This window comes from Lissotriton helveticus, chromosome 9, assembly GCF_964261635.1.
Source record: "Lissotriton helveticus chromosome 9, aLisHel1.1, whole genome shotgun sequence".
In the NCBI taxonomy this organism is placed as follows: domain Eukaryota; kingdom Metazoa; phylum Chordata; class Amphibia; order Caudata; family Salamandridae; genus Lissotriton; species Lissotriton helveticus.
Window position 1 is genome coordinate 992772685 of NC_136070.1, and position 22707 is coordinate 992795391.

The window sequence follows — 22707 nt, forward strand, 5'->3', positions numbered from 1 at the left end:
GGACGTGATGCAGGCATGGCTTGACAAACAGCAAGGAAGGAAATGAGAGCAACACAGAAGCAAATCAATGAATAAGCAATGGGCGAGCTGTAAGCCTGCTGCGTGTAAACGAAATATCTAGAAGTGACAGCTTAAGCAATATCAAGCCGAGACCTAAAAATGAAGGTTAGTAAAACAAATGATAATGTTAACACCAGTGTAATAGATCACAAGATAAAATACACTCAGACACATATACACAACCTATAAAAACATTCTGCTTGTGGAAAAGGCATAACAAAATGAACTTCTGTCCTCCATGTTTACATAGTGCCCAGTGGTAACATATTACAGCTTCTATGTGCATTCTTTGGTTAGAGGAGCACGGGAGACATTGTGTGAGTAATCCTGTTCATTGTAAAGTTCAGTGGTAAATGATTTCAAGCAGCTCCTTCTGTGTAAAAGAATGAGACGTGTGCTACAAAGGTTTCAAAAGAAGTTGGATAAAAAAAATAAGTTACATCATAATTATGTTCTTTCAAAACTTAAAAACAATTAGAGATAGCGATGATAGATATGTACAGCCAGATTCTTATGATCTGGCACTCTCCCAGCAAGTGGCATCATCAAAATTCTATTTGGGCCTCAAGCTATTGCTACCTATCTGTTCCAGGTTATTAATACATTTGCCTTCACTACTGCTGCAGAAGGCAACTCTGTGCATTTATAACCCTTTCTGTGAAGTCATTTCTTGCATTAACTCCAAGACTCCTGCGTCCAAATGTCACATTTGTGGAAGCCAGCTAGAATCATACCTCTTCTAAAAAAATGCTCATGTTTGTAATGTGTGTAAGAGGAATCCTCAAGCGATCAACAAGTATGGTGGGAGGAGAATTGCAAGAGGCCTGAAGAGATAAGGAGATTAGAGGATGTGGAAAATTCTTGGCAGAGTATTTGGGGAATGCTCAGCTTCAAAGCTGTATTCAAATGCAAGACCAGCACCAATGTTTCCAAGATGGAACCCTCAGCCCTTTTATCCTCCAGAATTTAAACATTCTAGTAGTATCTATAACCTGCTCGTCTATACCACTCAAGCCTATGCTGGTCCACAAACTACGCCTCTCCTATGAACAATGTGGAGTCATTGGCATGAGGTAATATGCCACCAGGGCCGGACTGGCCATAGCGGGCTCCGGGCAATCCCCCGGTGCAACGCAAGGGTGGGGGCCTGTTTTGGGCCCCTGGGGGCCGTTTTTGTTACAGGATCGTTTTTGCAGCATAGCTGCAAAATTGGCCGTGTAACAAAATCGGCCGATAACCGGCACCCCAAACTGCCCACCCCCCGGGGAGGGGTGAGGGGCAGCCAAGCACTTTGCCAGGGCCGGTTTTCGTTCCCAGTCCAGCCCGGTATGCCACTGTTTTATTCACAAAAAATCACTGTAATCGGCACACAGGTGGGACTATTTCTAATGGCGGCTCCTCCGCTAAGGTGGAGGAGCGTCACCCCACAGCTTTTTTGCAGTGACTCAAAGGGAAAATAAAATGATAATAACCTGCGGTATTATCATTTTATTTTCTCCTACTTCCGCCCGCTTTGCGTTAGGAAGTAGCGTTCTATAATGGTAGCTGGCTGAAGGAGACAATGGAAGCTGCTCACTGAAGGGCGAGGTATTTTATATTTTAAAAAATAGGAACATAAATTCAGATGACTTAAGCATCCAGCATTGCACCCATTATTCGACTTGGTTCATTGGAAGCTGCTTATTAAAGCACTATGTACAATATGCACTTAAAGAAGGAGATTATTTTTGGATGATTTTGACATCAAGCATTGTGCCTGTTTTTCAACTAGATGTTGCAATAAATATCCTTCTGGAATTTATTTCACCCACTAGAATTTCGATTTCTATATGACTGGGCAATCTTCTGTCACTAGTTTTGGTGCTTCCTTTATATTTTTACGTCCTGCTGATATGTGTGTGTATAATTACTATGCCATCAAATGATTAAAAACAATACTGACATTTTGCAGTCGCCTGAAAAAATGTACGTTTTTTTTAACCATATTTTTTATTACTATTCCTCTATGGTGGCATTTTTCCTGTTTTCGTTTCTCTTTCGTCCCTTTTATTTTGCATTTAGCCACGGGTCGGTCCTTTGCGTGGCTGGTGTAAAAAAGTGATACAAATAAAGAAGCGGGGAATGATGGCTTACGTGTGCAGATGCGCGTCTTGCTTCGCTCTGTGGGTAGGTGGGTCCTTTAGTGCATGGTGTGGAATAGTGGTAAAAACAAATAATTGAGTTGTGATGTACGCAGATAAATTGCAAATGTGTATATTTTTATGTGTTGTCTCTATAGCTTACATCGTAATCACATATCTTTTGTTTACCAAATAAGTACTCCCATTGTTCTGTCATCTGTGTGTGCATTTTGTGCCATAGTGGCATACTCGCATTACTGAAAATTACAGCTATTGGTGTTGCATTATTATTTGCAATGCCAAAAAACTCAAACTTTTACTAATGCAGGACCTATTGCATTGCAAATGCTTGTTCTTCTAGAGAACGCTTTGCATTGGGGGCGGGGTAGCACTCCCCTAAAGTGCGCAGTGACTGCTTGGCCGGCCCTCTCGGGCCACTCAAAACAGTCTTGCACACTTTGCATGTTCTCCATGCAGGCTGCATTACAGCCTACGTGGAGAAAATGCCCAGGCCCCCAGTTTGCGTCTGAGCACCGAAACACAGCACTCAGACCAATCTCAACGCTGCTAAGGCGTGTCTTTCAGTAAGGCCGAGGGAGGGAGGACTACAGAGGCGAGGAAGCGACGAGACAGTATGTTTTTATTAAAAAAATATATTTCCACTTCCCAGGCGCCCTCCCCTCCTGCACCCCGCCCCACCTCCCACGTCCTCCCCTCTTCCACCCTTTCCCGCCCCTACCCCCTACCTCCAATCAGTGCCGGTTGCCCTTGACTATTTCAAATTAAAATATCAATAAGCAAGCATGTTAGAGATTGATCACTTTGTTGTAGCTCTTATTGACAAACAACTGAGATGATGGACTCTGCAGATTTGAAGGTTAACATCCTACCATCTGATTGTCCTTAGTATCATGCTGTTGATGTACTTAGCAGCAATTGCCATGTCCGAGCTTTAGTTAACCCGTACTTAGTTTGTATACCCCAGTTGGCCCTGCCCTTTAGCATCCCAAGACTCACCAGGTGCAAACTCCCCCCATATCCATCTCTCTCTATATTTCTATAGGAGAACAATGCATTCTGTGCGCAAACAATGAATCATGCCCATTCCTTTCTAACATCCTAGAGGCATTATTGCCCTGCACGGCAGTGAAAATGTGTAATATATCCCATGTCTTGTTTTGTCTTGGCCAGAGCCTCATTCGCTTACTGAGCACCCAAACACAATTTTCATATTTGCGGCAATGGAACTATATCTCATGTTTCTGATATAAATGCTACCAAACCCACTGGATAGTGTCACTCACCAAATTCCTAGTTGGATTTGAGGGTTCTTTTCTTTAGATGAGATTAACGAAATTTATCAGGGAGTGAAGTAGTTCTCATATACAGAACTCAAGTTAAATTATTTGATGCTAAACAAGCTCACTCCAAGACTTTCCGCATGTTTACATGTGTTTTAGTTATTCCAGGAAAGAACACTAAAAACTAAATGGCAGGAGACACATTCTGCGTATTTGTGCTTCCTCAGTCAGGGATGCGATCACTTTTGCTTGACCTGCATATTTGGAATCCATTGCTGTTTCTATTGATACAGCTGGTACGGACTACAGCAATAAATCCTGCCAATCTCCTCCTATATAGCATTTTAAAATCTTCCATCTGTTCTAACATGAGGCAACACAAAACCTACAAGTCAATGCTGTTTTAGGACTGCAATACTACACTTACCTATGTCTGCCTAAGCACCACATTATAAAACTAAAGGTTGTACAGTAAATGGGGAAATTGCATTCTGCATGGTTTGAGAAAGTTTGGGAATATTTCAAGAGACAGATGAAAGGTTTATCAATGGACAAGTCCATATTTTGAAACTATGACAGTAAGGGGTATTGATGGGAGTTTACAAGATATGACCAGGGTGAACATTCCTCGGTGATGCTTAAACTGCAGTGTGATCAAAAAACATAGGACCAACAAATTTGAAGCTAAACTACTAAAAGTAAATACTGCTCATATGTTAAAAATATGTATGCTTCCTTGTTGAGAGAGGATGCGATCTGTCTTATGCATTATACTGTAAACACAGCGAGTATGCCAAGAGAGTATGACATTAACATCTAGTCTGTAATATTTTTTTATCTATATACTTAAAAATACCTATTTGTTTCTTCACTATCTATGGTTATTTTGCCTTTAGCATTCGGAAGCAATTTCCGTATTGCCTGTGGATGACTGGAAACTATTAGATGTTACTCACTGAAGTGATCCTTTTATTGTTAGTCTGAAAATCTCCCTTCCTTCACAATCATGGGTTGTCCCTAGCGTTGGCTTATTGACCAGAAAATCTTGCACAGGCTATACAGTTCTGATAGATAGAAATTTAAAGATTGTAGGCTCAGCTCCCTTCCCCTTGACTGTTTTGTTCCATATCTCCTATCTTTGTTCACAACTCTGTTACTGACAAAGAGGGGTGGTGAGTAGATTATTTTGGAGGAGGCAGGATTTACAGACTAGGAGTGAAAATTTTCCCCGGTGAATGTCTTTTACTTATTTTTATGCCATAATTCCTTTTGGAGGAAAGTGAATGCATAGATCATGCAGACATCCCTGCGGTGGGCACTCCGTGTTGTGGTTCGTGTGAACACAGACTCCACTGGTTTCAAAACTGTGTTTATTTAAAGTTCATCATAATTCTGATTGAATATAGTAATTCATTGTTATTTTCACAATGCAAATCTTTTCCATTTCACAAAATTCTTTTACACCAATGACTTGTTTTCCCAATAATGCTCCGATGCATTTCGGGCATTCATAGCCCTTTCTCAAGGAGCCTGTAATGTTAAACAATGATATCAGTCATCTACATAGCCCCTGGTCATTATTAAAAATGTACAACAGATATTTCAACATCAATAGCATGACGAAATTGTATTCGTGGTCGTGCATGGTAAATGTTCTGAAGCAGGTGCCCAGGAAAAAAAATGTGCCCAGAAGGAGTGTGAAGGGGAGTTAGTGATGGGGTGTGGTAACAAAACTGACGGGTAGTGTTGTGGGTTCAAGCGGGGTGAACGAAAATGACTTACATCGTTTTTGAGTCGATGGGTTCGCTGGTGCTGTAAAAAATAAACAGCAAGGGTCAGTGGTCGATACTTACGGTTGAGATGGAGGAGCGCAGTAAGCTGGAATGTGGGTGCGCCCGACTTACTGAGAAGGTTGTTGTCATTCGTTTCAATCGGTTCCCAGAAATGAGACGCCTCGATCGGCTTCCAAAAGTGTCCGTTGGCGGTTTGGCATGGACGAGTGAACCACGAGTGGTGAAATAACATACAGATTCAATGCGGAGTAATCAGGGGGGGGTGGAAATGGAAGAAGGACTTCCGTGTGTCTAAAAGAGAGGTCGGCCATCTTGGAACAGGGTTCGGATTAAGGTGGTCAAATGGAACAGGGGTGTTAATGCACACGCCTAAATCACTGTGTAGGGCGTGAAAAATGGAACGGGGGAGATGGGAAGCAGAGGGTTGGGTGAATTCTGATAGAAAAGAAGTGATAAAATGGTGATAAAAAAATGGGCATTAGTTATTCATCCAAAAATTGATGCAACAAATATATCATTAGTAAGAACAGTCGTTGACAACTGAGCAAAGTGTCCATCTGTACCATCATGGGTACTTAAAGAAAACAACTGAGTTCGATCCGATCATTTAGCCCCAGTGGTTTCATGGATTGCATGCGATAAATCCACGCTGTTTCTTTCTGTAGCAGGATTTTGTTGTTGTCTCTGCCTTCTTTCTTTTCAATGGTTTCAAGCACCATAAACTTCAATTGTGCCACTGTGTGTTTGTGTTCTAAAAAGTGCATGGCAATGCTGGATCTCTCTTGTTTGGTCCGGATGTTGGACTTATGTTCGTTTAAGCAGGTTTTTATTTTCCTCTCGGTTTTCCCAATGTATATCTTCCCGCATGGGCATTTCAACAAGTAAATTAAATTGGAAGAGTCACATGTTGCGTTAACCCTAACTTTGATATCTGTCCCTTTCTTTGGATGGTTGATTTTGTTGCCTTTAATAATGTTGTTACAGTTATTGCAACTGAGACATGGTCTGGTTCCTTTGTACACGGTCTGTGGAGCACTGTCTTTGGATAGGATTTCTCTAAAGTTGTTTGCCCTAGTGTATGCAAAAATTGGTGGAAGTTCAAACAGATCCTTGAAATCCGGTTCATTTGCTAAGATCCGCCAGTGGTTGAGTATGATTTTTTTATATCTACCACTAAGTGTGGAGTATTTTGAAACAAGCACCATTCTGGTGTTTTCTGTTTTGGTGGTTTGAGTTAATGCTTTGTCTCGCGTAATGTTTGCAACTTTTTTGGAAGCGTCATTGATGATGGTTTGGGGATACCCCCTTTCCATGAATCTTGTGTGCATCTCTTCCATGCGTTTGTTGCATAGATCTTGGTCTGAGACAATCCGTTTGACACGCAACATTTGGCTGTAGGGCAAGTGTTGTTTTAACGAATTTTGGTGAAAGCTTGAATAGTACAATATATTGTTCCTATCCGTTTCTTTTCTGAACAGATCAGTTTCTATTCCTTTTTCAGTTCTCTTGATCAGTACATCTAGGAAACTTATCATGTCGGTGCTTGTGTTCCATGTAAGTTGGATCCGATTGTCTTTTGTGTTTAGTTCCACTAACGCAATTTCTTTACTCCGCATTGAATCTGTATGTTATTTCACCACTCGTGGTTCACTCGTCCATGCCAAACCGCCAACGGACACTTTTGGAAGCCGATCGAGGCGTCTCATTTCTGGGAACCGATTGAAACGAATGACAACAACTCTCTCAGTAAGTCGGGCGCACCCGCATTCCAGCTTACTGCGCTCCTCCATCTCAACCGTAAGTGTCGACCACTGACCCTTGCTGTTTATTTTTTACAGCACCAGCGAACCCATCGACTCAAAAACGATGTAAGTCATTTTCGTTCACCCCGCTTGAACCCACAACACTACCCGTCAGTTTTGTTACCACACCCCATCACTAACTCCCCTTCACACTCCTTCTGGGCACATTTTTTTTCCTGGGCACCTGCTTCAGAACATTTACCATGCACGACCACAAATACAATTTCGTCATGCTATTGATGTTGGAATATCTGTTGTACATTTTTAATAATGACCAGGGGCTATGTAGATGACTGATATCATTGTTTAACATTACAGGCTCCTTGAGAAAGGGCTATGAATGCCCGAAATGCATCGGAGCGTTATTGGGAAAACAAGTCATTGGTGTAAAAGAATTTTGTGAAATGGAAAAGATTTGCATTGTGAAAATAACAATGAATTACTATATTCAATCAGAATTATGATGAACTTTAAATAAACACAGTTTTGAAACCAGTGGAGTCTGTGTTCACACGAACCACAACACGGAGTGCCCACCGCAGGGATGTCTGCATGATCTATGCATTCACTTTCCTTCATATTAGCCATAGCGTAATTGGACGGTTACGCCACCTGCATGAGCACCTTTAACCCAAACAAAACTCAAAGCATCTAAAAATTAAAATAAACCAATAAGTTTCTTATATCAACTTCAAGCTGTGCACTACGCCTACCATTTTTCATATCTATTATAATTCCTTTTGGGCCACAGTCCTTTAAAGTGTGAAAAGTACGGATTTTAGAATGGTGGGTGAACGTACAAGTATTAGCAGGGAATCGTCATCCAAATATTTTATTGTGTACAGTCTCCCCAAACTGAGTGTCAGCCTGTGAACTAAGATCCAATCCATAGTGTTTCAATACAATGGATTTAACAACCTGTTGGAGTCCTTTGAGGAGAATGGCTAAGCAAACACTAAGCTGAGAAGTTGAACTGAATACTTTTGGAACTGTGGGACTGCTTGGGTGATCTCTAGAGTAGTGGGACCATCAACTTTGTGTTACTTGGAAGAGACTACATTACACAACAAACAAGCAGTCCAAACACTGAATAGCTTTGCCATATCTAACCAATATTTAAGGACTCTCCTAACGTCTAGTGTGTGGAGAGTCAATTTTACAACAGAAGATGTACTGAGGAACAATCAAGGTGTATCATCTCCCATCATAAGTGATAAAATAACAATACTTCAGGTGGGAAAGATAGATGTGTATGATGTATGACTTTATCCCCTAAATAGATCACTTAAGGTTTAGAACAAGAGATAGCCTGGTAATGTACTTCTCTGAGTTGATGTAAATGAATCCAGGTCACCAATGTAATATCTTTGCCTGCCAGGTGTTCCAAAGACTGCTTTCTTTGCTTGAGGCTACTGGATTGCCCCAAGTCACTTGCTGGTTTATTGGGTCCAGGTGATTCCTCTCTTGGCAGTGACTGATTATTATCTGGGTTTCCATCAGAGTCCCAATTGCCTACACTAGGCTGTTCAGTATTAGGTGGCTAAGCAGAGAAACCAAGTATAATGGGTAAGTGACAATTCCTCATGTTGGGGCAAGAGCGCCACCTTATCGGAAAGAAGGAAAATCCAATTAGACTAAAATTAAGACCAAAAAGAGATTCAGTACACCGGGACCATGAAGCACTCAGAGAAACATTGGTTCAGACAAGACTGTGGAAACTTGAGGAATAAAGGTGAAGATGTAAACACTGACCCAACCTGTCTGGAAGGGCTACGCTAGGGACAGGGGGTCCCTGTTGATCCAGAATGCCGAGCACTTTCACCTGACATAGCACATAGCTGTTCTTAATTCCAAGGGGAGCCCCGCCCAGTGACATGTCAAACAATCTACTACAAACTTTTTAAGGTACAACAATATAATAAAGAGCTATCAAAATAAAGATTGTAAGGAAATCCATTGTTTTGCTTTCTACCTACGGTTTTGATATTTTGGTCATCAGATCTTGAATTGGAAGCCTACCAAAAGAGACCATCCATGAGTTCCCTGTTTGAAAGAGATGAGTTGTCAAAATAACCCTAAATGTTGTTGTAGTGTGAAAGCTTGCACAGATCACCTGCGCTGTTACCCGGAAATCATACATGAAAAATAGTAAGGAAGGATACGTTTATCCCAGCCATTTCTAAAACTAATATCATGTCATTTTAGACATTGTGTATTTCTGGCAAGTTATTTGATGTTTCTTGCTGGAGAAACGTAATGGGACTATCAATTTGTATCTTCTGAATGGCGCATCTAATCAAAGGCAAATTATCACCATGACCTGAGATCACTGAAATTAGATCCCAGTAATGCTGAGTTTTCTAAGAGTTATGGGGTGTAAAATAATACAGTATGGAACGGACTCCCCGTGTATTTACCTTACATCCACATTTGTAGATGGCTTGCATCACTTTACATCTCATACCTGATCTGCTCTCCCACAGCCACTCCAAAGAGACTGTCTCACAATACAGGGCATGGGAGGGAAGAGTTGACTGCCCTGTGTCAAGAGAACAATGGCTTCCGAACAGAACTGGTAACACTCTTCTCCTTTATAAGGACACCCCATGGAATGGAGGCTTGAAGGTGTCTGGGGGCCAGGACGTCTGGTGGCTGTAGAGTATGTTATGTCTGAAGTTCAGCGGTTTGAACTCGAGGGACAGGCAGTATTGCGAGGCACCAGACAGCTCTATGCCGTTGACAGGGTCCGACTACCTTGGGCTTTATAGGTAAAGCGCACTCTGGAACAGATTTAATGCCACAAAGCTTATTTGCAGAATAGCACACACATTACCCTGCAGCAAAATCAGAAGCAGAAAGAGGGACCCTTTTATTAGGATTTGCCTGGGGCCAACTGCCCACTACTAATAGTAAACAAATTCACCCTTTGCAACCCACGGTTGTGCAACCACAAGGTGAGAACATGCTGTGAATTGAAGGTGAGCAGAAGACTTTCCTAATAGCCTGTAAGAATGACTGTCTGTCACAATATTTGGGACATTGCTCTCAAGCACTGCTTTCAACCTCTGCCTCCAACATTTTACTCCATAACTGGTAGCACCAGTTTCTTGTTTTGGGATGCACAAGGCCATTTAGATTTTATAGAGCTGAGAAAACACAGCTTCCTCAAAGATGCTGCGCTGCCTCAGAGGACATTGTCCAGAGAAGTCTGCCTGTTAAGGGAGTGGAGTAAAGAATGCACACACAGAGATGGCTTAGAGAGGTTGCAAAGGGGAGTGTGTCACTTAATATAGCATTGAGGAAACTCTATAACGATTTCAGCACATCCTTGAAATTACAAAAAAACACCCAGATACTCAGCATAAAACTAGATTCAAGCCAAGCCAAGCAAGAAGAGGTACCAGCAAACACTCCAAGTTTTCCGCCAAATGCCATCCGGAGCCAAAGGGATTGAGCCACTTGCTCTCAAGTTTGGATGCCTCAATGATCAGCGGTCCCTCCGGGCTTCAATCATTAATGACATCACCAAACCAGAGTTTCACCACTTTTTGAGCTACTTCAAGTCCATGCGATAGCAACCACCAATCGGTTTTGTTCTTTCAAATCCCACCAAGCCATTCAACACTTTCAGATTGGCCATTCAACTACTCAGAGCCAGGGTTCGGAAGCTGCAATCTACATCTTGGGGCAAACTCACCCTAAGCTCGAACCACTTCTGTACTTGAGAAGGTGTGGTTGGACGTGCCACATTTATGTGAACTCAACATTGAATCTGAACTCGAACCTTTCCGGTCCAACTTTGTTTGATTTTTTTGTTACTCTTAAAATACCCACTTTATATGATTATTTTAATCTACTCTACCAGTGGGCTCTCTGTTCCCAAACCCCTAACAACGGTGATAAGAGAACCACAAAACAATGCTCTAACCTGTTCACTCCCAGGCAATCTTTTGGAGAAAAAAATGTGCAGCTGACTAAGGCACTAACTCTCCATCTGCTGACGAACAGCAAGCACACCCCGACAAACCAATTTGCAAATTGCTCTATCGAGCATTATAATGAATTACATGAAGCAATCAATAGACTCAGCAGTGGCCTGTAATGACGGAGGCGGTGAATTTAAATCAGTCACAAAGAATAGTGGGATTCTGGGAATGCAAGGCCCAGCTAACTAAAATACATTAGCTAATTGTGATTGTACCACATGTGCATCTGTTGCACTAATACTGCACTCTATAATTATCTCATCTCTAATTAAGAGTGACAGATGGCACCCCAATAAACTGTACGCTACAGGCTACTCTTCGGGTACTCCCAGAGTTAAGGGTAATAGCTGCTGTCATTGAAACAGTTTATTTTGTAGAGCCAGAAGATCAAGACACCTGTATAAAGATGGCAATTTCAAATCTCTACCAATGTGTCAAATTACATGCAGATAACCTACATGGTTTGGATCATGATGTCACAGAGATAATGAGCCATTATTTTACTGAAATTATGTTTTATAAAACTGCAAAACCTATTACAGATCTACTAACTGACTCTAATCTGGGAACATGTGAGGATTTAATGGGACAAGTAACAGCTTTAAAAAATAGGAAATCAATTCCTACTTAGATACAAGTAGTTATTACTGCTGCAATTCAAGTTTCCCACGCCTAGTTTCCATTTAGCTTATGGCTGCCATGTCATCGAATACTAAGGTGATTAAAAAAAAATATGTGAACGCTATGAAAGATTGGTGATCACTAAAATGTATGGATTATGTCCAAAGTGAGAATAATCAAAGGATTGATGAGAGGTTCATCGGGTGGAAGATAGCTGCCCTGCAAGACAAGCTTGAAAAATGGGCTGTATTAACATTTTTAATGTCAATCTCTTTACATGCTTATTATGTTACAGACACTCAGGGACAGTGTTGAGATCACTTGGAAAAGCCACCTAGTTAATGCCCATTAAACAGTGAAAAAGGTTAGGATTGGCTGCAGTGAAGAGTTACTGAAACATTTAATATTGTGTCTATTATTCTCTTAGCGTCATTACTTTAAGAGAGAGTAGATGTTTGGCCCGATTCGCAAAGGTGTATATTTACTCATGTGTATATTTACTATTAAACAGGAGTCTAACCCTCCACATGTTTGCTATTCACTATTGCTTTTGCTATTAACCATTTCTGAATGGAAATGTACAACCTAGGTGCAGGCTTACAGGTCTTCACCCCTACAATGGCTTTTAAAACTGTAGAGTTACTACAAGTAACTTTATGACTGTATTTTATATTCTGCAATACTTGGAGTGGGAGACAGACCGAAGGGAAAATATAAGGACATTCCATAAAGTTTATGATTCGAAAAATATATTTTAATGTATATGTAACGTAAATGTAAACTGTTATTAACCCGAAAATAATAACATGGCACTTTCAATGTTATTATTGTTTGTTTTAAAAAGATGTTTAACCCAAAATGTAAGGGGTTAAATGTGTGCAGTATGATAAAATCTTGTTGAAGAGGTCATTAGGAGAATAGTTTCCATGTCTATAGAAAATGTGACACACAATGTGTGGGTCAGTAAATAATATTTTATTCTCACATCAAGTTTGCACTGCTTAGGTAATAAACTGCAATTTGGCTATTGGACTGTGGTAATAAATGTATGAAAGTGTGTTTATTAGTACAGTTGCTCTAAATAACATGTTATTGCGCACATTTATACATATATATATATATATATATATATCTCAAATCCAAGTATTGCACTTGACGTCCACAAAGGAAACCGCACTCCGGGCAGCTTGAAATGCAAGTTCGTTTTATTTTACAGCAACAGACGCGTTTCGGCGGAAGTGCCTTTTTCGATGTTACCGGCACTAGTGTGAGATACCATGTTATATTTGCATTTCCATAGTCAAAATTAAGGAAGGACTCGCGTTCCACTTCTAATGTGGGCGCCATTTTGTAACATGTTAATATATGTACATTATTTACAATATATCATCTAAAAGGGTGTTTCATGATTCATTATTTCATTAAATAACGTTTATGAATCAGTGATAAGCAGCAATGGTTATCTACATCGTTTTGTGCCATTTGTTGCTATATTTCACCATAGATGAAAACCTTGTTAATAGAGCCGTGGATCGGCTAGTATCCTTCCATATTCATCCCAATCACACCATGGGTTAGGATAAATTACAACTAATCATGAACATTGGGAATGCGTGAACGTATTGCTGTCTAATTATACAAAATTTCTCTAGGTGCATGTAAAAAACAAGGCAAACAACAAAATATCAAATATCCAATATTGGTACATTCATAAGTTACTCAATTCATTGCTACTATATACAAATCAGAACTCTTATGACCCCTAGGAAATGAACCTAAGAGCAATAATTCATTCGTCTAAGGCAATCTGGTCAAAATCTATCTTTGGATATCGCGTTTTTTGCTTCATAATTCCATCATGAAACATGGTATAAAACCAATGATGAAAGTTCAAAATCTGATATCCAATGTCCAGAGCCCCCTATACAGTGATTTTACCTCAGTTTTCAGCCTATGTGGGCTGCCAGTTCCTCCCCACAGTTTAAACCATACGGGTGTTTGGTGTGCAGGTCGATGATGTAGCGTGATTCTAACCTGCGCAACTTCTTCAGTCTATCACCACCCCTTGGGCTTTGTGCTACAGTGTCCAAACCAAAATATTGTAGCTGGTTATGGTCTTTACTGTGTTTATCTGCAAAATGGCGCGCAACAGGGTATGCCTGATCGTTTTTATCAATGGCCCGCATATGTTCTAACACCCGCATTTTTACTGGGTTGACGGTACTTCCGATATATCGGAGACCGCACGGGCACAACAAACAATATACAACGAAGGGTGTTAAACTTCATTATCTTTTTGGTGTTAATTCCTGCATCTGGTATTTTGTATGTCAACACCCTCCTGCTGTTTGTGCAGGCCTTGCACTTACTGCATGGGAAGAAGCCCATCATTTGTTTTAACCCGCTAGTTTTTCCAGGCAATTTGTCAAGATGACTTTTGACCAGGATATCACGCAGTGATCTCGCTCTTTTAAAAGTAACCAGCGGTTGAGGTGGAACGTCCATACCAATCATAGTATCTGCTAGGAGGATGGGCCAGTTTTTTCGTAGCATTTTCTTGAGATAACTTGCCTCAGCTGAGTAGGGGGTTACCATCCGGAATTTACCCACCTCATCTGGGGCCCTCTTGCTGCCAGTGAGCAATTGCTTTCTGTGTACACCTTTCACTTTATGTAATGTGGTGTCAAGGGTAGCTGAATCATATCCCCTGACTCTAAATCTTGCAATGCTTGCAGCTGCAGCTTTTTCAAACTCGTAGTCTGTTGAACAGTTTCTTCTCAGCCTAAGCAATTCCCCGTAGGGAATGCTTTGGATGAGTTTAGGTGGATGGCTGCTGCTGGCAAAGAGTATTGAGTTGCCTGCTGTTACTTTGCGGAAAAGGGTGGTTTGTAAGGTATTCTCCTCAACATAGATCCTCAGGTCCAGGTAGGCCACTGCCACTGGACTAACTGTACCCGAGAATCTAAGATTGACTTGGTTGTTGTTGAGGAGATCGACATATCGATTGGCTGACTCTGTGTTTCCCTGCCAGATGATGAATAAATCATCGATATATCGATACCACTTTATAACCTTTCCTGAGTTGAATTCACTGTCGTAGGTCCTGGGCACCCGCTCCTCCCACCAGCCAACGAACAAGTTCGCATAGCTGGGGGCAAAGCAGGTGCCCATCGCCGTCCCAGTGAGTTGCCTGTAGTGTAAATGTTGTAAATGTTGGATACTTGTAAAGCGCACTGTTACTCTACCCGAGTGTCCTGGCGCTGTAGACCGCTGAGGAACCCGTCCTGGTTTTCCCTGTGAGATGGTCCCTTCTGGGTATCTCCAAGGTGAAACCAGGCATCCCCGGCGTCTGTGGGGGGCCGTTGTAGAGATGAGGCAAGCTAATGCCCAGAGTTGCCGAGTGTGATCCCTGGTTAGAGTAGGCACCGAGGCGAGAATTGTCGAGTCCGCTGACCCTGGTCCACAACCCTGCCGCGTCGGGAATTGAACCCTGGTCCCGGGCTGTTCTCTGCTTCCGGGTCTGCCGCCTCTAACCAGTGAGCCACACCACTCCACCCGCCTCTAACCAGTGAGCCACACCACTCCACCCGCCTCTAACCAGTGAGCCACACCACTCTCCGAATAGAAAGATGTTATGGGTTAAGCAAAACTCGATATACTCAATGAGCATGGTGGTGTGTGCTGAGTACCTCAACTGTCGTCTTTCTAAAAAAGACATTACCGCTGTTATACCATCCTCATGCCTTATGCATGTATATAGACTGGCAATGTCTAAAACCATCAGTTGATAACTAGGGTCCCATTCGATGTTCTCTATTTGGTTTAGAAAGTCTTGGGTGTCCCTGATGTAAGAGTCAAGTTGAAGTACCCATGTAGATAAAAAGTGATCGATGAACGTAGACAAATGCTCGGTCAATCCATTAATAGAAGAAACAATGGGCCTGCCAGGCGGATGTTTATCGTCTTTATGCAGTTTGGGTATGTGATAGAAGGTTGGTGTTACTGGATTCGAACTTCGTAAAAACAAATGTTCTTCCGGACCTAACATGTTTTTACTATACCACTTAGCAATCAAATTGTCATACTCCAAGATGCTGGTCTGATACTCCTTGGCTGTAATTTTCAAATAACAGTCTGTATTCAATTGACGAAATGCTTCCTCACAATATACCTCCCTTGTTTGTAGTACTACATTACCCCCCTTGTCTGAGGGTTTTATGACGATCTTATGGTCTTGTACTAGTTGCTGTAATGCTTGTTTCTCTGTTTTCGTTAGATTGCCCGAGCATAGATGGTGTTTGGGTCTCCTTCTGAACTTGAGGTCGTCATTGGGCATCGCATCAGAAAAAATGTCAATAGCATCAGGTGGCATTTGTGGGTTAAACAGAGACTTAGGTTTGAATGGGCTCTCCTCGCTGTCCTGTTCCACACCTACATTTGCCGCTCTAGGTGAAAAGTCTGGAATTCCGTGCACTGGTTCACCTCAGTTTCAGAGCTCAATTCCTCCAGGCACTCCATTGCAGGCAGATCTCTCCCAGTGAGGGTGTCAGTATATATATATATGTTGAACTAATTGAATTCATTTAACGTTAGTTCATTTGAGGTGTTATTTAATTCTCTGCCTCCATTGTTTTCTATCAGAGCGTGTTGCAGTATCAGTGATTGGCAATATGTGGTGCTTGACTTACTACAAGGCTAGGCTGGAGCACATGTACACTTGTTTTGACACCTTTAGGGCTGTACTAACTTTAGAAGAGTATTCTGTGAATTACAACTGTGTTACCCTTTTGTGGGTGTGTGTTTCCAGTTAGCAAGTCCCTTCAAACCACCTCCTTCTACTTTGCTTACTTCCTCCCATTTAGCAGTGAGTATTCCTCATTTTCCAGCCACTTCCCCTTGTCCGTTCCACGTATACTAATAAAACTTACACCGAATGTGGACAACACCTCCACAAAGAAAAAATCGGAGGGTCAGAGGTCTCTGGACAAAGATTTGTGAACTGCTGTTTGTAATATGTGAGTAGTGCTAATATGTGAGTAGTGTAGAAACAACAAGAGAGGAAGGGTTCAAGGACACTCCTATACCCCAGTCAAAATATCAAGTAAGCAACCAAGGAGTGACTCAAAAAGTGATAACTGCGACACTGGGCGGTGTACGCACGCTAAGGCGCACCCTGACCTCAGTGTAGTAGAAAAGAAAAAAGGGGGGTTACAAGACTATTCCGGTGTGAAGATTACCCCCTCCACCGATCCAAGAAGTGAAGAAAACTGTTCTTTCACATTATAAAATCCTGGAAATACCAGGGTGATCCGGTAAAAAAAACATGAGTTTGGTCCTGATGAAAGCTCGGCTAAGTGGGCCACCATGAGCAGAAACATGTCGACCATTTGATGTACCAACAGGACTGTTTGACTCAAATTTAAAGTCAAGCCTGTCCACCAATCCTTTTTAACGTCCTGCCTGCTTCAACCTTTATTAAAATTGAGTTTAGGTTGGAACGTGCACCTTTTTACACTTTAATTCACTATCACTTTTTGCACTGCTTTTAAACTAGTAACCAGCTCCACTGCAGCTGCAGGTGTAGTAGCACACCGGGCACGCATTTGGCCTGCCCGGTGAACATAACCCAATGATGAAGCATGTCACCCAATAGACGGGTGAGGGAGGGTTTTATAAAAATCATTTTGATATTTTTTCCATTACACACCCATTGTTTTCTTGTGTCTCACTTTTTATTATCACTTTTTGAGTCACTCCTTGGTTGCTTACTTAATATGTGAGTAGTGCCACTATGGCACTACTTTCAGCATTACAAAGTCCAGCTTATGGATCAGGCCCAATGCGCTGAAGAAGAGCAAGTCCCTCTAGTACCCTTGAAGCAAATGTAGTATTGTTGAAGACGTATATGGGAAAATCTTAAGAAATAATATGCAAAACGGTCAAATAAAACAATCAGTATTCATGGGAGACTATGCGTAGATCCAAAATAAATAAATTAAATCAGCTCATGGCCAATTCATACAAATGTATCATTTCACCCTGGAATATTTAATCTTATATGGCTCGGAGAAAAACCAATATGTTCTGATTTATGCGCAGACTACCAGTGTGTGAGTTAGAGATGCAAAATCTGGGAAGGCGCGCTCAGCCTTTCATTCTTCTCAGATCAACGAAGTGTGTATTAGTTGAGAGCTGGTGTATTAAATAAAAGGACTACCACATCTAAAATGTTAAATAGCACATTTTTATAAATGGATAAGAATGAATTATAGTGACATTTTGAAAGTATGATGATGGATTTTTTCTGCTGTTTATTTTTGTTTTGTTCAGGCATAAATGCGACTCTTCTGTCAGTTTGAAGCCATCCAGTGACTCACGCAGATTCGGATATATTTGTTTGATACGACCGTTTCACCATTTAGGGTGAAAATATAGTAATCCACAGAAAAATGGTGGGGAGATGGGTGTGGACAATTGAGACCTCTAAAGGTCCTTGTTCAAGGTTACATCAGCTTTAAAACCATGACCTGCTACACCTGGTCTCCTCCTTCTGTGAAGCCTGATGGTGGCCACCCTTACCTCTGTCTCTGGACGAGGGATGAAGACAGGCGGTCTCATCTCCAGGGTCATGTCGCCAAAATCCCACTCTTCAATTACGTACTGGACGGGCATCCTGAAAGAGAAAAGAGAAAGGTCACCTCTGGGTAAAGGTTCTTCCTTCTCACGGTCATCTGTTGTGATTGGCCAGTCCCAACCTGCTTCATCTTATCCAACCTAAAGAAGAAGCAACAGGGACAAACGCAAGACAAATGTAAGACTTCCCAAACCGTATCTGTGTGTACATCAGACAGAAAAATCGAGGAGCCTGACGATTAAGACATATGGAGAGAGAGAGAGAAAGAGAGAAAGAGAGAAAGAGAGAGAGAGAGAGAGAGAGAGAGAGTGTGTGTTTGTGTGTATATATATCTAGAGAGAGAGTGTATGGCGAGAGAACGTGAGTGTGGAGAGAGAGAAAGTGTGGGGAGAGAGAGCGCGTAGAGAGAGAATGTGTGTGGAAAGAGGGAAAGAGAGTGTGTGGAGAGAGGGAAAGAGTGTATGGAGAGAGAGAGAAAAATAGTGTTTTAAGAGAGAGAAAGATTGTGTGGAGAGATAGAGAGAGTGTCGAGAGAAAGAGTGTGTGAAGAAAGTGAGAGAAAGTGAGAGAAAGTGTGTGTGGAGAGAGAGAGAGAGAGAGAGAGTGTGTGTTTGTGTGTATATATATCTAGAGAGAGAGTGTATGGCGAGAGAACGTGAGTGTGGAGAGAGAGAAAGTGTGGGGAGAGAGAGCGCGTAGAGAGAGAATGTGTGTGGAAAGAGGGAAAGAGAGTGTGTGGAGAGAGGGAAAGAGTGTATGGAGAGAGAGAGAAAAATAGTGTTTTAAGAGAGAGAAAGATTGTGTGGAGAGATAGAGAGAGTGTCGAGAGAAAGAGTGTGTGAAGAAAGTGAGAGAAAGTGAGAGAAAGTGTGTGTGGAGAGAGAGAGAGAGAGAGAGAGAGAGAGAGAGAAAGAGTGCGTGGAGAGAGAGAGAGAGAGAGAGAGAGAGAGAGAGAGAGAGAGAGAGAGAGAGAGAGAGAGAGAGAGAGAGAGAGATATAGAGGGTGTGGAGAGAGAGAGAGAGAAAGAGGGTGTGGAGAGAGACAGAGAGGGTGTATAGAGAGAGAGAAAGAGAGAGAGTGTGTGTGTGTGTTTGTTTGTTTTCTAAGTTTATAAATCAGAATCCAGCTATGCTGACTGCTTTTTCTTCCAAGGTCGACAAAGCGAGTACAATTGAGCTGGAAAATTTGTACTTGTAGTTTTAATGTATTTTTTTCCCCCTGCAAGCACTATATGAAGATGTGTACCACGATGAACATTAAAATCCATATGCTACAGGCAACGCCCCTATTTTTGAAGAAAAACATATTTTAATATGTTAAAGTGATCTGAGATATAAACGTTCTAAGTATCGTAGCCCTGGTATTCATACATGATAGTTTCACACAGATGACCGCTCCCAAATCTATGTGCTTTGAATTGTGATATTTACAAACCAAAACAAGTTTTCCCTGAAAAATTCATTGGGTGTGAAAGGTTGACAGGGGGCGCTCTCGAAGCCCCTCTATGAACCCCTAGAGAGACAGAGGTGGATGGGATCCTGGCGACTCATGGTGAATACTTTAAGAGGACAAACAACCACCTGCTGAGAACATTTTTCTTTGTAGACGGGCTCCTGCTGAGCGGTGGGAGGCTTTCCTGCAGCACAGACTTCTAGAGAACTGCCGGTCTCTCCCTCTTCGGAGAAACGGGCGGTAAATGTTTCTGCCCTGATTGAGAGCAAATTCCATTCTGGAACAGCAGTGACACCATGTACCAGTGCATGAAATCCAAAGATTAATTAAGCGCCACCGGATCCCCTGCGAAAGTAAAATATAAGGGGGTTCAGCCCAACTCTGGCTTAGCCTGGGCCACTTTGACGTCAGCAAGGACTTGTCTCTGGACTGCAGACACTAGAATCATCTCATTAGAGACATCAGTCACTGCTCAAATGCCCCCCTCCCCCAAATACACACATATTTGCTCAATCATTTGCTGGCTGGGGGCCACTGCTGAATCTGCTCGTTGTCCTGTAGCCCCAGGCGTACACCGCCATGTTGTAAAGTAGCTGTAGGCACAGGAGCACAATGACACATTTTAAAGATTAGGGGTCTGATCATAAAGGGGCTCCAAAATCGTAGTGGAGGCCACGCAGCCTTGGGGTAGTCTCTGCACTTGTGACGGAATCCCCGCAGCCGTGGGGCTGTCTCTGTACTGGTGGCGGAGTCGTGGGGGAGTCTCTGCACTCATGGCTGAGGCCCCGCAGCAGTGGGGTAGTCTCTGCACGTGTGGCAGAGTTCCCGCAGCCGCAGGGTTGTTTCTGTACTGGTGGGGGAGTCCCGCAGCCGTAGGGGAGTCTCTGCACTCGTGGCTGAGGCCCTGCAGCCGTGGGGGAGTCTCTACACTCGTGGCTGAGGCCCCACAGCCTCTGGGCAGTCTCTGCACTGGTGGCGTGGTCCCCGCAGCCGTGGGTGAGTCTCTGCACTGGTGGCTGAGGCCCCGCAGCCATGGGGGAGTCTCTGCACTGGTGGCGGAGGACCCGCTGCCGTGGTGGCGGAGTCCCCGCAGCCGTGGGTGAGTCTCTGCACTGGTGGCTGCGGCCCCACAGCCATGGGGTAGTCTCTGCAGGTGTGGCAGAATTCCCGCAGCCGTGGGGTTGTTTCTGTACTGGTGGCGGAGGCCCTACAGCCGTGGGGGAGGCTCTACACTTGTGGCTGAGGCTCCACAGCCGTGGGCAGTCTCTGCCCTGGTGGCGAAGTCCCTGCAGCCATGGGGGAGTCTCTGCACTGGTGGCGGAGGACCCGCTGCCGTGGTGGCGGAGTCCCCGCAGCCGAGGGGGGAGTCTCTGCACTCGTGGCGGAGGCCCTGCAGCCGTGGGGGAGTATCTGCACTGGTGGCTAAGGCCCCACAGCCGTGGGGTAGTCTCTGCACTGATGGCGGAGGCCTCACAGCCTTAGGGTAGTCTCTGCACTGGTAACAGAGTCCCTACAGCCGTGGGGGAGTCTCTGTACTGTTGGTGGGGCCTCCACAGCCGTGGGGGAGTCTCTGCACTCGTGGCTGAGGCCCCGTAGCCGTGGGGTAGTGTCTGCACTTGTGGCGGAGTCCCCGCAGCTGTGGGGCTGTCTCTGTACTGGTGGCGGAGTCTCTGCAGTCGTGAAGGAGTCTCTGCACTCGTGGCTGCGGCCCCGCAGCCATGGGGTAGTCTCTGCAGGTGTGGCAGAATTCCCGCAGCCGTGGGGTTGTTTCTGTACTGGTGGCGGAGGCTCTACACTTGTGGCTGAGGCTCCACAGCCGTGGGCAGTCTCTGCCCTGGTGGCGAAGTCCCTGCAGCCATGGGGGAGTCTCTGCACTGGTGGCGGAGGACCCGCTGCCGTGGTGGCGGAGTCCCCGCAGCCGAGGGGGGAGTCTCTGCACTCGTGGCGGAGGCCCTGCAGCCGTGGGGGAGTATCTGCACTGGTGGCTAAGGCCCCACAGCCGTGGGGTAGTCTCTGCACTGATGGCGGAGGCCTCACAGCCTTAGGGTAGTCTCTGCACTGGTAACAGAGTCCCTACAGCCGTGGGGGAGTCTCTGTACTGTTGGTGGGGCCTCCACAGCCGTGGGGGAGTCTCTGCACTCGTGGCTGAGGCCCCGTAGCCGTGGGGTAGTGTCTGCACTTGTGGCGGAGTCCCCGCAGCTGTGGGGCTGTCTCTGTACTGGTGGCGGAGTCTCTGCAGTCGTGAAGGAGTCTCTGCACTCGTGGCTGCGGCCCCGCAGCCATGGGGTAGTCTCTGCACGTGTGGCAGAATTCCCGCAGCCGTGGGGTTGTTTCTGTACTGGTGGCGGAGGCCCTACAGCCGTGGGGGAGGCTCTACGCTTGTGGCTGAGGCTCCACAGCCGTGGGCAGTCTCTGCCCTGGTGGCAAAGTCCCTGCAGCCATGGGGGAGTCTCTGCACTGGTGGGTGAGTCCCGCAGCCATGGGGGAGTCTCTGCACTGGTGGCGGAGGCCCCGCTGCCGTGGTGGAGTCCCTGCAGCCGGGGTGGGAGGGTGAGTTTCTGCACTGGTGTCTGAGGCCCCACAGCCGTGAGGTAGTCTCTGCACTGGTGGCGGAGGCCCTCCAGCCGTGGGGTAGTCTCTGTACTGGTGGCGGAGTCCCCGCAGCCGTGGAGGAGTCTCTGCACTGGTGGGTGAGGCCCCACAGCCATGGGGTAGTCTCTGCATTCGTGGCTGAGGCCTGCAGCTGTGGGGGGGGGGGGGGGGGAGTCTGTACTCATGGCGGAGGCCCCGTAGCCGTTGGGTAGTGTCTGCACTCGTGGCAGAGTCCCTGCAGCCGTGGGGGAATCTATGCACTCGTGGCAGAGTCTCTGCAGCCATGGTGAAGTATCTACACTGGTGGCGGAGTCCCCACAGCGGTGAAGGAGTCTTTGCACTCGT

General features: G+C 44.3%; 1 protein-coding gene across 5 annotated transcripts in view; it reads right to left on the minus strand.

The window, feature by feature from the left end:
- The window catches only part of HEMK1 (HemK methyltransferase 1, mitochondrial release factors N(5)-glutamine), a 259343-nt gene that overhangs the window by 147647 nt on the left and 88989 nt on the right, over nt 1-22707 (minus strand). For all 5 annotated transcript variants that reach the window (XM_078661300.1, XM_078661299.1, XM_078661298.1 and 2 more), the window contains one exon: nt 18263-18356. In XM_078661300.1, the coding sequence (XP_078517426.1) occupies nt 18263-18356 (94 nt within the window). The remainder of the gene's footprint in view (nt 1-18262; nt 18357-22707) is intronic.